General features: G+C 45.6%; 1 protein-coding gene across 3 annotated transcripts in view; it reads left to right on the top strand.

Annotated features, from left to right (window-relative positions):
• The first annotated feature begins 10,799 nt into the window (after nucleotides 1-10,799).
• The window catches only part of CXXC4 (CXXC finger protein 4), a 104,079-nt gene continuing 99,616 nt past the window's right edge, over nucleotides 10,800-15,262 (top strand). For 2 of the 3 annotated variants that reach the window (XM_075286267.1, XM_075286276.1), the window contains exons 1-2: nucleotides 10,802-11,251; nucleotides 13,092-14,165. In XM_075286267.1, coding sequence (XP_075142368.1) covers nucleotides 13,338-14,165 — 828 coding nt within the window. In that variant the 5' untranslated portion in view covers nucleotides 10,802-11,251; nucleotides 13,092-13,337. Of the gene's footprint in view, nucleotides 11,252-13,091; nucleotides 14,786-15,262 lie in introns of those variants that run through there. The other variant, XM_075286259.1, reaches the window with a different exon arrangement.

The raw sequence follows: 15,262 nt of genomic DNA, 5'->3' as shown, positions 1-15,262 counted from the left end.
TGAAGATGATTTTGCAATGGAAAGCATGGTTCTTCTTTTTGCATCTTAGAAGAAAGTGGTCAGTCAGAGACTCCATACACATTGCAGAAGTCATTTTCCCACCTTCATGGACCCTAAAGAGGCCTACTAGTTCCCTCCCTATGAGTTCAGCCTATCAGATGACTCCGAAACCTCCTTTCTGACGGCGCAGAGTAATTGGGTCATGGTGGCCAAAAACCAATATTCCATCCATCTGGATCATCCAGGGTTACATGGCACTCATCAGTAAACAAGACTGTTTCAAAACTAGTCTTCATGTACACTGGGGCCCACTGCACCTGTTCCTGCTTGTGAGCACTGTTTAGGAGTGGCTGGATAGAAGGTTTTGCACAACGGTATACCTGTAATAGGGACTGCTGAATAATCAAACTAATATTATAAATGTCAAAGTTTGTATGTTTGTTCCTCAATCACGCAAAAAATGGCTGGTAAATTACATGGTTTCACGACTGTTATGAATTTATGTTCACATACTATGTTACACTGTTCCTGCAGCAGCTTATCTCAGCCAGGTCTGTTATCTCTCTGTGTAAACACACACTAACCCTCAGTGGTTTGTGTACACACATTTGCATATTATTTGAATTGCAGACAAACTGAAATGGGTGAACACCTTTAATCTAAATTGGCTTTTGTCAATTTTAAACATGCCGGGAAAAAGAAAGTCTAATTGTCGCAAACAATGAGAGCTATGAAGGTAAGCCAGTGTTCACAGACTTCTCAAGCGGAGCTGAGGGGGATCATCAACGCCAAGAATACATGCTTTATGTGGCGTTGCAGCAAGCTGCTGAGATGCCGCAATAATTACAGGCACGGTGCGAAGAACAACTTCAGTGCCAGGCCAACTTGAGAGCTGCTGAAACACAGGTGGATCATCAACGCCAACAACATGCCCATTATATGGCTTCTCAGCGAGCTGCTGAGATGCCGGAACAATCACGGGCACAGTGCGAGGAACGAATTCAGCGACAGGCCAGCTTGAGAGCTGCCGAAACGCCGGAGCATGCAGATCATCAACGCCAACAACACATCTATTATATGGCGTCTCAGCGAGCTGCTGAAACAATCCCGGGCACAGCACGAGGAACGTGTTCAGCGACAGGCCAGCTTGACAGCTGTAGAAACGCTGGAGCAGTTGGATCATCAACACCAACAACACACTCATTATATGGCGTTCCAGGGAGCTGCTGAGATGCCAGAACAATCACAAGCACGGTGTGAAGAACAAGTTCAGCAGCAGGATAGCTTAAGAGCTGCCAAAACGCCGGAGCAGGCAAACCATTGGCGGCAGCAATTTGCTGAATTTAGGCGGATCATCCACTCCAACAACCCGCAGACAAAGTCGTGGGCAGAGGCTAGTAAGTTATATAGAAGAAAATAAATTTCCTTGATCCAAAGCTTGTCAGATACCGCTTTCAGACTTCTGGAAAAGCAGGATAACATACTGTAATATGTGGAGCTGTAATGAGGAATACTGAATACTATATTTATTTACATAAATCTACCTCTTTACACTATAATCATACCATAGCTTGCCTGGATTTCCTTTTCAGAGTTATGAGAAAACAGGGTATCATACCAGGTAATGCAGTGATAGGTACTGTTGAGTGCTAAATATAGCATATAAATCCCCCTGCTTGCTCCCAAATCATGTCAACTTTTGGGTTTTGGGAAAGCTGGGGGCATTGCACGTGAAGCTGTGATAGAGAATACTTAATACTGCATTTATCTGTGCTATAGTATGTCAGATGTGATTTTCAAGGTCCTAGAAATCTGGGTAGCGTAACAAGTAATGCTGTATTAGGGACTGCTGAATACTAGGCAAACCCTCTTCCTCTGTAATTGTTCCTTTATGTGATAGATGTATTTGTAGGGAAAGCTGGGTAACATACCAGTCAGTGCTATAATACAGACTGCTGCTGAAGAAAAATCTTCCTATATATAAACCTCTTTCTAAGCTCTAACACGGATAGCCAGAGGCGTAGCTAGGGGTTCGGCACAGGAGGAACAAACATTTCCAAGTGGACCCCCTACCTGGGTATACTGATATTATCACTATGCGGTGACCATATAGTGATATAGTGGCTGTACACAAGGCTCTGAATACAGTTTAAGTAAATTCAGTACAGGAAAATGTTTTGACTGATCATTCCCGTTTCTCATCTCCTCCACCTGGACCTTCATGACCGCTTCTTCCAGCCGCAGCTTGTATCAGTAAAGTTTTCAGCAAAGACATCTTTGACTCCTCACTTTCCAGAGACTTTTTTCCAGAGACTCCACGTTTTACTTGCCTATACAAAGTAAACAGCCTGCTGCTACCCCAATTATAAAATACATTATATAAAAATCCCCTGTAAATGAATAATACCCCCATATGTATCTTAAATTAATAATGCCCCCTTGTGTCCCTTAATTAATACCTCCTGTGAGATTGTTTAGTATCAGAAATATTTTTGCTGGCAGCCGGCCAGGGTTATAAATAAAAATGCACTGACACCTGCATCCTCCCCTCTGTCCCTGCACTAGGCCTACCATCACCTTCACTGTACTATTTGTATATGGAGTGGCTGCAGGACTAATGTCAAATTGATGAGAACACTGCAGCCAATCACTGCTCTCTACAGTACAACAGTATATAGTACTGGGCTGCTGCGGTTTCTCTGTTGACATCTCGCTGCAGCCTCTCTGTATACATGCAAAGGTGACTGACAGCCCAGTGCAGGTATAAGGGAGATTGTACATTATAACACTCATGGCTCGTTCACATCTGCGCCCCGGGTCTCCGTTTTGCAGGTTTACATTTCCTGCCCGAAACTGGGCAGGAGACGGACACCTGCAGTCATTTTTCTAACCCATTTATTTGAATGGGTTTGAAAAGTGTCCGGCCGTGAGCGCTGGTGAGCGTTTTGTGCTCTCCATGGCGAAAGTTTTTTTTTTTTAACCGGACACAAAGTTGGACATGCAGGACTTTGTGTCTGGTTATAAAAAAAAATGTTTTTGCCGCGGAGAGCACAAAACGCTCACCGATGCTCACGGACGGACACGGTCTGACAGGTTTTTGTCTGAAGAAGACGGAAACCTGAAAATGTAGATCGGGCGCTGGTGTGAACCCAACGTCACCTGCTGCATCCTTTAAAATTTATGATAGCACAACCCTTTAAGCGAATAGTGCCCCTCAATTAATAATGCCCTGTGTTACCCTAATAATACTTCTGTATGCCTCCTTAAATCAATAATCCCCTAGGTCCCCCCTAATAATTCTCTTTTATGCCTGCTTAAATCAGTAATGCCTTAGCTAATAATGGCCCCTAATTAATAATTGCCCTGTATACTCCCTTAAAGGGGTTGTCCAGGAAATACAGAACCGGGGCACGAGGCTGGGGAAGATGAAATACAAAACTGCCCCCCAAAAACATACTCATCTGCGTTCAGCGTCACCCGGGGATTTGTACTGATGGAAGTCCTTGCTGCATGTGACGTCAGTGGTCACAGGAAAGGAACAGGGATGTCACTCGCAGTCACGTGTGGCTTGGGCTTCCGCAAGAACAAACCCCTGAGTGGTACTCGATCAGACAGAGGTGGGGATATCAGAGCGCTGGAGACAGGTGAGTATGTTCACATTAGTTTTAAAAAGCCCTTGCACCTGTTTTGCAGGAGTTAGGCTCTGTTCTGCCGTCTTACGCGCGCTACACATTGAAATCAATGGGAGGCTTTGTAACCCATTGATTTCAATGTGTAGCGCGCGTAAGCCGGCACCCATTGAAATCGATGGGATCTGTTTTGAAGCACCGCGCTCTGACACGTGTATACGTGTCTAAATTAACGGCGCATTACTCCGTGAGAACGGAGCATAACAATTGCACTGTGGTACCAAGACCAGTGCAATGTTCTAACAAATATTACTATGATTCTGAAAAATTGAACTCCCACCATCCGTCTCTATATTTATGCACAGGGGAAAACTGGGTGTAGGAAAAGTGGAATTCCCCTTTAAATTATCAGTAAATTATAACAGAACTCACTGTAGCAAGAAAAATCACCCTGTGAGCCACCAGCAAAAAAAAAAAATCAAAACATAACTGGGCATTCATTGTTGAGAGGAAAAGATGAGATGTTTTAGAGGGAAAGTCTGCCATGTGTCCTCAAATTGGAATGTGCATTAGCTGACCCATCCTTGCCACGGTCAGATTATTGCTATTATGTTTCCTGGGTGACTAATTTTCTGCTCCAGGTCAGTGCACAGAGTGTATGTCTATAACTAGAAAGACAGATCCAGTTCTGTCTAGAGATCGCAGCCAGTAAATGCAGTGTATTGTATACGTACAGTCATGCTGTCCACTTGCTTGATAATTACTAGAGGGTACAGGTGCCTGCACTTATATACTGTATATCAAAAAACATTGTGATGATGATCAGAATTTGGAGAGAGAGCACAATCATATATTTCACATCCTATATGAAGTGTACATGGGTATGTAGGTGATCAGATGAAGCCATTAGGGCTAATGCAGGTCTACACTGGTTCCAACTTCTGAAAGTACTTAGAATAGCTTAAATGAGTTAAGCATGTGATGTGGGTTTGGATGCAGGGGTGCATCTTCCATAAAGTGACTTGAGGCGATGACCTCAGAGAATGCCTCATGGAATAAACTGGGCGGTGTTATTTCTTTTAATTGGCCACTGCGGAGGGCAGTCTTGACAGGAGCATGGATAGGTAGGTAGAAATTATTGGCAGCTACCTATTGCAATAACATGATAGGTATTGCCTAACATATGGCTGGGAGTCATATACTCCGTGTGTGTGGAGAGGAAAAGGGGGATCGTAAACTATGTGGGGTGTGTAAAAAAAAGGGGTCATATACTGTCTGGGTGCCATAAAAGGGGTCATACAGTCCTATGAAAAAAGTTTGGGCACCCCTATTAATCTTAATCATTTTTAGTTCTAAATATTTTGGTATTTGCTACAGCCATTTCAGTTTGATATATCTAATAACTGATGGACACAGTAATATTTCAGGATTGAAATGAGGTTTATTGTACTAACAGAAAATGTGCAATATGCATTAAACCAAAATTTGACCGGTGCAAAAGTATGGGCACCTCAACAGAAAAGTGACATTAATATTTAGTAGATCCTCCTTTTGCAAAGATAACAGCCTCTAGTCGCTTCCTGTAGCTTTTAATCAGTTCCTGGATCCTGGATAAAGGTATTTTGGACAAACGATTCAAGTTCAGTTAAGTTAGATGGTCGCCGAGCATGGACAGCCCGCTTCAAATCATCCCACAGATGTTCAATGATATTCAGGTCTGGGGACTGGGATGGCCATTCCAGAACATTGTAATTGTTCCTCTGCATGAATGCCTGAGGATTTGGAGCGGTGTTTTGGATCATTGTCTTGCTGAAATATCCATCCCCGGCGTAACTTCAACTTCGTCACTGATTCTTGAACATTATTCTCAAGAATCTGCTGATACTGAGTGGAATCCATGCGACTCTCAACTTTAACAAGATTCCCGATGCCGGCATTGGCCACACAGCCCCAAAGCATGATGGAACCTCCACCAAATTTTACAGTGGGTAGCATGTGTTTTTCTTGGAATGCTGTTTCTTTTTGGACGCCATGCATAACGCCTTTTTTTTATAACCAAACAACTCAATTTTTGTTTCCAAAATGAAGCTGCCTTGTCCAAATGTGCTTTTTCATACCTCAGGCAACTCTATTTGTGGCGTACGTGCAGAAACGGCTTCTTTCTCATCACTCTCCCATACAGCTTCTATTTGTGCAAAGTGCGCTGTATAGTTGACCGATGCACAGTGACACCATCTGCAGCAAGATGATGCTGCAGCTCTTTGGAGGTGGTCTGTGGATTGTCCTTGACTGTTCTCACCATTCTTCTTCTCTGCCTTTCTGATATTTTTCTTGGCTTGCCACTTCTGGGCTTAACAAGAACTGTCCCTGTGGTCTTCCATTTCCTTACTATGTTCCTCACAGTGGAAACTGACAGGTTAAATCTCTGAGACAACTTTTTGTATCCTTCCCCTGAACAACTATGTTGAACAATCTTTGTTTTCAGATCATTTGAGAGTTGTTTTGAGTAGCCCATGATGCCACTCTTCAGAGGAGATTCAAATAGGAGATCAACTTGCAATTGGCCACCTTAAATACCTTTTCTTATGATTGGATACATCTGGCTATGAAGTTCAAAGCTCACTGAGGTTACAAAACCAATTTTGTGCTTCAGTAAGTCAGTAAAAAGTAGTTAGGGGAATTCAAATCAATAAAATGATAAGGGTGTCCATACTTTTGCACCGGTCAAATTTTGGTTTAATGCATATTGCACATTTTCTGTTAGTACAATAAACCTCATTTCAATCCTGAAATATTACTGTGTCCATCAGTTATTAGATATATCAAACTGAAATGGCTGTTGCAAACACCAAAATATTTAGAACAAAAAATGATTAAGATTAATAGGGGTGCCCAAACTTTTTCATAGGACTGTATTCTGTGGAGGGCATAAAAAGCGGGGTCATATATCTTGTAGGGGGCCAGAAAAAGGGGGCTTTATACCATGTGGTGGACTAGAAAAAGAGGATTTATACCATGTGATGGTCTTAGAAAAAGGGTTTATATACCATGTGGGGGGTGGTAAAAAAAGGGGGGGGTGTTATATTTTGTATGCAGGGCCAAAAAAGGAGGTCATATACTGTGTGGGAGGTCAGAAATATTGGGTCATGTATTGTGTGGTGGGACAAAAAAAAGGGATTGTATATTGTGTGGGAGCCAAAAAAAAGGCTGTTATACTATGCAAGGGCCAAATAAAGGGGATGTCATAATTAGGGGGGCCCCATCGTGTAACCAAAATTAGCCAGGTTGGGTATCTTTTTTGGGTGGGAGGGGCATCTTTCTAGGGCTCAGTGAGACAAAAAAGATTACAAACATGCATAACAGTTTTAAAAATAAAAGGAGAAAAAAAAACTGAAGATGCATATACTTAGAGTTTTTTTTTTGTTTCCAGGAAGCTTGGAGGAAAAGTATAACCAACACCCAGCTTGTTCGTTGGCTTCCACAGTATCAATAAGTCTACAACATATTTGCAGTCTCTTGTAAGGTGAAGCTCTTGGCTTGTGCTCAGGTAACCCCCTCCAGCGTGCCCCATTTTCTGAGTGCTGTACTTTGGTTGTCTCTGGTGCTTCCACTGAAAGGAATGTAGCGGTATACACACTCAAGAGCTATAGGGTAGGGGTACTCAGCTACTTTTAGTAAAGGTCTGTTGATGGTGTCCCCTCATCAAGTAAAGGTCCAAACTGAACACATCCAGTATTTTTCAGACAAAAAGACAGGTCTGATTACAAGATGCTCAAGAAAAATTAGGGAAAAATATTTCCTGATGTGGCATCATACTGTGTGGTGGTCGCTAACATGGCATTATACTGTGGAGTACTCTAAGAAACTTTCTGTGGGTGGGGAAACTAAGAAGCAATATACAGTGATTGAGGGCACTAAGGAGCATTATCTTGTGGGTGGGGGCACTAAAGAGCATTATACAGTGGTGGCACCAAGTAGAATTTTACTGTGGATAGGGGTACTAACAAGCATTATATGGGTGGCGGCATTAAGGAGCTTTATACTGTGGGTGGGGGCACTAAAGAGCATTATATGGTGGGTGGAACTAAAGAGCATTATATTGTGGGAGGGGCACCAAGGAGTATTATAATGTGGGTTGAGGCATCATGGAGCATTATATTGTGGGTGGGAGCATTATACTGTGGGTAGGGGCTCTAAGAAGCATTATACTGCAGGGGAATCAATGCAACACTAGTTCCCCACACAGGAAAATGCCCCATTATTGTACCCCCCAGTATAACTGTTCGTTAGTGCCCCCACACATATAGTAATAGTGGCTAAGAGAAACATTCATCTCCCGCCCCCTGTCCCCAAACCCTGATCCCTTGCACTAAGCAGCAGCAGGCATCACTAACCGTCCCTGCTGCTGGCGCAAGAGCCCTCACGTATGAGGGCAATAGAGATGATTATCAATTCCTGCTGCTGCTAGTGAAATGGATCGGGGTTGGGAGGTGGGAGAAAGAGATTTCTCTTGGCTGCTGACAAAATGAAAGAGCATGGGTGTGGACAGCTGATGGCCGCAGCCCACCAGTTGAATATCCCTGCTGTAGAGGGTGAGTTAGCAGTTGCCCTGGACCCCGAGGGGGACCCGATGGCCCATCAGACACATCGAATATACCACTATTCTATTTGGCATAAGGTGGTAGGGACCCCGTTACAGAATTTGCATTTGAGCCCAAAAGCTTCAAGCTCTGCACACACTGCCTGACCACCACTCCATTCAGAATGGGTGACAATAGTCCCTTGCTCCTGTTGAGTATTTGGACATCTTTTAATCTGCAAGTTATCCAATATCTTAGAACTTCCTTTCATGGAAAAATCCCTTTAAAGAGGACCTTTCATCAGATCGGGCACATGCAGTTTTATATACTGCTGGAAAGCTGACAGTGCGCTGAATTCAGCGCACTATCGGCTTTCCCGATCTGTGCCTGGTGTAAATCGCTATCAGTCCCGGTATCGTAGGGCTTTACAGTCAGAAGGGCGTTTCTGACAGTTAGCCAGGGACGCCCTTCTGCCCAGCAGCGCCTATCACGCTGTGCTCTAAGACTGGGGAGGAACGCCCCCTCCTGTTAATACTCGTCTATGGATGAGCATTGTGAGCAGAGGGAGGGGGGCGTTCCTCCCCACTCACACTGTGCAGCGTGATAGGCGCTGCTGGGCAGAAGGACGTTCCTGGCTTTCAGAAACGCCCTTCTGACTGTAAAGCGCTACGGTACCGGGACCGATAGCACTTTACACCAGGCACAGATTGGGAAAGCCGACAGTGCGCTGAATTCAGCTCACTGCCGGCTTTCCAGCAGTATATAACACTGCCTGTGCCCGATCTGATGAAAGGTCCTCTTTAAGTCTAATGCCTCGTTTTACAGAGACGCAGTTTTTTGGGTTTTTTTGCTGAAGATTTTGCTGTGGATTTTTGAGCCAAAGTCAAGAATCGCTATTAAAGGAATGGGAAATATCTGTGAGCTACTTATACTTCTACATTCTGCTCAATCTATTCCTGGCTTTGGCTTAAAGAACCGCAATAAAATCTGTCACAAAAAAGCAGCATTTCCACAACATGGGGCCTTAGCCTACCTACACGTGGTACTGATTTTTCTGCTGCAAATCTGTTGGTGGATTTTATCATAGAAAGGGATGAAAATCATTATGAAAATCTACAGAAGAAATTAGCAAACCATAAATTAGTTACAAATTTCATCTAGAAACACACAGAAAATCCACAAACCATGCTATGTGTTCAAGTGGCCTAAAAATGATTTCTGCTTGCAGGTATTTAAAGGGACTTTATAATATATCCAAGATATATGCAACTTTCTGAGATACAAGCTAATTCTAAGGGCTATATCAGACAGTATGATTCCCTGCCAGGATGAGAGCAGATCGATGATAAACACATCGATTTACGCTTCGCAGTAGCGATAGTTCCTCCCCCAATTACTTTGAATCATCCTGTGTAATAGGAGCGGAAACCTGGCAGCAAGTGTTCAATTCACCTGCAGCACCACCACAGGGCAAATAAAACATTGCACATTGCTCAGTGAGAGTGATGGGTGGTCTGTGTAATAGTCAAGCACCCCGGGTCCTCCTCAGTGAGTGGCACTGTTCATAGATGCCCAGTGTTGGGGAAGATGGATTAGAGACCACCTAACCAAAAGCAGATGCCAACAGATGCCAACCTTCTCTCCATTATGACCGCATTGTTAATAGAAACCACATGGCATTTCTAGCATTGCTACAGATGTTATCGTTTTCTATCGCATGAGATGACATTGTTTTACATTTCTAATAATCGGTCATTCTGTGGGGACCAAACAAATGGAGAATATTAAAATTCTGAAGTGATGGTCCCCGGCGGCCATGAATGATATAGGTTGTACTAGCAAGAATGAGATATGGAAGGGTCAGTCATAGACTTATCAGCCATGAGACCAAATCCCAGGGGACTAGAGCAGAGCTCAGTCATGTCTGCTGCTATTCCTTGGAGTATGGTGCACGTATATCTACAGTATATATAATATTCTATCTAAGCCTATCTATATTTCTGTAGACGTGTGTGGTGTGTGCACATGTAGGCTGCCTCAGTTTCCTGAAGGAAGAAGCTCCATGCAGCCGCCTCACACCTCGGGGATAAAGGAAAGGGAGGTCACATGAAATTTCTTGTCACCACCAGAGAATAAGGATGATGCTGAAAAGCGTGAAGTTTATTATCCCCCTTCCCCGCGTTATCAGCCGCCGTCCCCCCGCAGGACGAGCCAGTGTCACTCCCCTCACACCGACCCCCAGACAATAATAATAATAATGGCAGCCGTGTCCCTGCGGAGGGCTGCGGGGGGAGCAGGAGACGTGGCTGCTGCTGCTCCGGAGCTGAGCTGAGGATTTGCTGTGTGAAGGGGGGGGGGGGGGTGTAATAGGAGGAGGAGGAGGAGGGAGGGAAGACTACAGAGAGAGCAGTGCCCGTGTGTGCGCCTCTGATTCCCGGTGTAATTTGCAGCCAATCATCAGTAGGTGTCCACATCCCTGCATCCTCCTCACCTCGGCGCCAATAACTCTCCACCTCTCTCCTGCCTCCCTCCTCCTTCCCTCTTCTATCCCCCATCCCCCTCCTGCTTCCTCCCCCCCCCCTCACCTCCTCCTCCCCTCGCAGCCCCCCCATGCCTCTCAGCCACACGCAGAGAAAGAGAGAGAGACTGACTGACTCCCAGGCTGCTCCCTCCTCCCTCCCTCCTCACACACATCGACTGGAAACTGACTGGAGAGCAGCGCACAGGGAGAGCCAGCTATAGACACACACACACTGAGGGGAGAGCAGGGACCACCGAGAGACCAGCGGCGGCGGCGGCGGCGGCGGCACGACACTGCTCCTCACCCTCCTCCTGCCCCCCAGCCATATACCTGCCTGCCCCGCTCCCAGGATTCTCCCCTCATATCAGTCACATCAGCACTAAGTAATAAAGTGTCCATGTCCTGGAGCTGCCAGGGCACCTGGAGTGTGTCCCCCCTGCCCAAGGTGCAATGTGTGGGGGCAACTAGATGCAGTCAGCAGCAGCACCGTGCACAATCCCTGTCCTATCCTCCATACAGTGGTAAGTACACAGATTTTGTTGTTCCACCTTGTCACCCTCTCCCCTCCTCCCCTGCCATCACTGAATGTTGCTGTGCCTTTGCCCTTTGCTGTAATGTGACTAATGGTAAGTGCCGCCGGATTCATTTATTAATTAATCTGCCCCTCCCCCATGGATGGGAAATGTGACCTTTGATCTCCGTGGAGCCAGAGCAGACATGGCATATTAACCATCTCGTGGCCAGAAGTCTGCGAGAGGGCATCAACTATCTGTTGTATTTGTAGCCATCACTTCTTCTTGCCACTACTTTCTTGACTTGATAAACCTTGTATGGGTTACATTGTGGGCATGTGTTGGCTCACCGGTGGCCAGGGCACAAATTGTTGTCTTGTTGGCATAACTAGTTTGGAGTATGCAAGTTTGCACATTGCGTTATTGGCGAGTGTCCCGTGCATGCGTTGTATTGCCATTGTCAGCTTGCATTTAGCCTGGAGCCTTTTGGGGCAGCCTTTGTACTGCCATCAGACCTGTGAGTGTCGGCTTTCCTTGATAGAGGGCACAGACAGTGGTGCTTCCTCTTGGCAGCAGAGCAAGGTCTTTGGGATTTCAGATCCCTATCAGTATTCCCGGAGGATGCGGCTCCTGTGGGTTTCCGATTCCTTGTTCTGTGCTGCAGGGGGATCGTGCCATGTTCTACTAAGTAAATGCTTCATTAATCTAATTATAGGTTTAATTAGTGGAACTGATCACCATGCTGAACTTTGGGTATTTGCTTGGCTGAGCGTCCCCGGTTAGGAATTTGTAGATTATTAGGGACGTGGGGCTGCCATGGTCCAGGGAGAGGTCAAACTTGAGATTCCCATTGGGACTGCTGAAGATCAGATTGGAAGCTCCTGTTATTCGCCTGTATCAGAGGCAGGAAAAGTTGCTGGCGGCCCCTGGCTGGGGAGACAATGAAGCCTCTCTGGTCCTGTGGTGTGCAGGTGCCTTGTATTGTCACTGTGTGCTGTCACCAGGGCTTAGGGATGGATGCAGAGGGTTCTCATTCTGTGATTGTAAAGAGCTCAGCCTCGCTACAGCTGCTGGCTCTTAGATAACAGCACAAGAATATGAAATTGCCTGACTTATTTTTATCTGGCCCCTTTCTCATCTCTTCCTCTCCTTGCCTTGCGTCCGCTCTCCCTCCTTCACATTGCAGGGGCCCACCTCCCCACTCCCCATCATTTAAATGGCTGCTCCAATTGAGACCTGTCCTTGGTACATTGAATTAAGACCCTAGCAGAGCCAGCTGTGCTGGGATTCCAAGTAATGACCGTCAGCCACAGAAGGACAGTGTGGCAGCTGCTAGTGCCTATTTAGTGGGGCTTGTATCCAGGCGGCCTCTCGCTGGCATTGTGCTTCTACTCTGATGCATTGTCGACTTTCTCAGCACTTCATTTGCTAATTTCCTGTTCATTTTTCTCTCCGAGCCCATTTTGCTTGCAGCCTTCCAGCGTTTCCGTGCCTTGACAAGACTTTGTTCATGCATTTCATAACGTTAAATGCCCTCTGGTTAGAGGTACCATAACCCTTTCCATCTCTGATTTACATGTCTTTTGATCTCTACTTTCTGTCTCCCTTGGCATTTGTCAACACCCCCAATTTCGCTCTCCTCCCCTCCCTCCCCCCCTCTCCCCAGTCTCAGGTATTCCATCCTGCTATTAATGCTATTATGCAATTCAATTATGTTCGGGGGAATAGGAGGGGGGTGGGGGGATGCTATTTATTAATGTGATGGAAATGCTTTTGACAGTGTATTTCTTTCTTTCTCTCTCTCCCTTGCACCTTTTTGGAATGATTCTCTTTGTTTTACTTGGAACAGTTGGCGTTTGTGATAATGCACAAGAAGATGCTCCGTGACAAAGTGCTGTCTGCTGAAACATCACCTACAGAGAAATAAAAGGCACTTCTCCCAATTCCACTAACCTCCCCCCTCCCCAAAAAAATCACAATCCAATCAGTTGCTTATTGAGGGTCTCACCCAAAAATAAAGGTGACTGAATTAAGCAGTTTCGGTGGTTTCCCCCCTCTCTCCCCTCCTACCCCCTTCCACCTACCCTCCTCAGAGATGTCCAATATGAACACTAATGTTTGCGTGGAGAATGGACAGAACCCGGAGGCTGCCGTGCTCCCCAAGGATAACCTGGTGGAGGGGGCCTTGAACAGCCTGATGGATTACAATTCGGAAATGGAGAGGTATAGGTCCTTTGCTACCTTTTACAAAACCAATGGTGCGTTCCCTCAGGCTGCTAAGATTGCCAGGATCACCACTCCTATCTTCCCCAGTGCCCGGATTGGCATGTCTCCTTGGAACTGTGATAATGCAATGCTTTGGGGAAGGAAATCAGCAGCTATCAACCCTAATAGGACCAGCATGCACAGAAACGACTCCCAAAGGCTGGGGAAGCCTGGCGGAGCGCCAGAGTCGTTGCAAATGGCAAATAATAATTTCCTTTCCACCTTATCCCCTGAACACTGCAGACCTTTGGCAGGGGAATGCATGAACAAGCTCAAATGCGGCGCCGCTGAAGCAGAGATAATGAATCTCCCTGAACGCGTTGGAACTTTTTCCGCTATTCCGGCTCTAGGGGGCATCTCATTACCTCCAGGGGTCATCGTCATGACAGCCCTTCACTCCCCCGCAGCAGCCTCGGCAGCCGTCACAGACAGTGCGTTTCAAATTGCCAATCTGGCAGACTGCCCGCAGAATAATTCTTCGGGAGCCGGCGGGAACCCTGCCAAGAAGAAGAGGAAAAGGTGTGGGGTCTGTGTGCCCTGCAAGAGGCTCATCAACTGTGGAGTCTGCAGCAGTTGCAGGAACCGCAAAACAGGACACCAGATCTGCAAATTTAGGAAATGTGAAGAGCTTAAGAAAAAACCTGGCACTTCACTAGAGGTCAGAGGAGATGATTCTTTCTTTCCCTGCCTTCCCAGCTCCCTGCTTCCCCCCATCCCTCCACCCCTCCAGTGCTTCTTGTCTGGCTTCAAGACGCACTATCCTTTTTCTGATACCTCCTGCGGGTTGTGAGGTTGTCCTTTATGCACAGCCAGATGTGAACAGAGAGCTATTGGTGTGTATGTGTGTGTGCCCATGCAGCTTGACACTTTTACAACTTTTCCTCACACATAGCAAGTATTAACCCAGTGCTGCCCTGTGAAGCGGCCGGGGAGGTACAGAATAATCTGTGTGGGTGTGCTAGATCATCTCAGAATTTATTTTCAGTGTCACACCTTTGTGTTATAAGAGCTGCTGTATCTGTACCCAGTCCTATTAAATTATACAGAAAATGTTTGTAAAATGTTATTTTTTGGTCCTGTAAAGTCCTAACCACTAAACTAATGAGTGAAATCTGCAATAAACTTTATCTTACACTCGAAACACTCATGTGCGTGTGTGTATGTGTGAATGTGCTGTTACCAAACCGTTTTTTTATACACTAACTGTTGTGAACTGAATAATGGAGCGCAATACCACCTGCTGTATTCTACAGGTGTAGTTTTGCCCTTTTGTTTGGTCTGTAGCTTGTGTTTTTTTCCGTGCGTTTCTTTTACCTGTTTGGGAGTATAGAATAAGGGGTTGTCTCGAATTTAAAAATAAAGCAGAGGATGTTTTCACATTACAAATATTCCTTTACAACCTTGCGGCTTCAGTGCTGTTGGTCTTGTTGATTTGTCCTGCAGCGGTGACAGGCCACACGTGACTGCTGCAGCTACTGGCTGGCTTCAGGGGTAATGCCTGCATGGAGGACGCACAACTATTGAGGCCCATGATACGCCACTGATGTCACGTGCTTGTATGACACGCCATCACTGCAGGACAGATCATCTAATCCATGTAATGTTTTCATTTATAGTAAAACATTAGCTGCTCATAGAATTTTTATTTATTTTTAATTCCTGGACAGTCCCTTTAAGATGTAAATAATTGATACACAGGTATGCATTTTGGGGAGGGGAAGGTTGTAAGTGACAAACTGCCAAAAATATATCATT

This window comes from Leptodactylus fuscus, chromosome 1, assembly GCF_031893055.1.
Source record: "Leptodactylus fuscus isolate aLepFus1 chromosome 1, aLepFus1.hap2, whole genome shotgun sequence".
NCBI classification, from domain to species: Eukaryota; Metazoa; Chordata; class Amphibia; order Anura; family Leptodactylidae; genus Leptodactylus; species Leptodactylus fuscus.
This window is presented reverse-complemented; position numbering and strand designations above follow the sequence as displayed.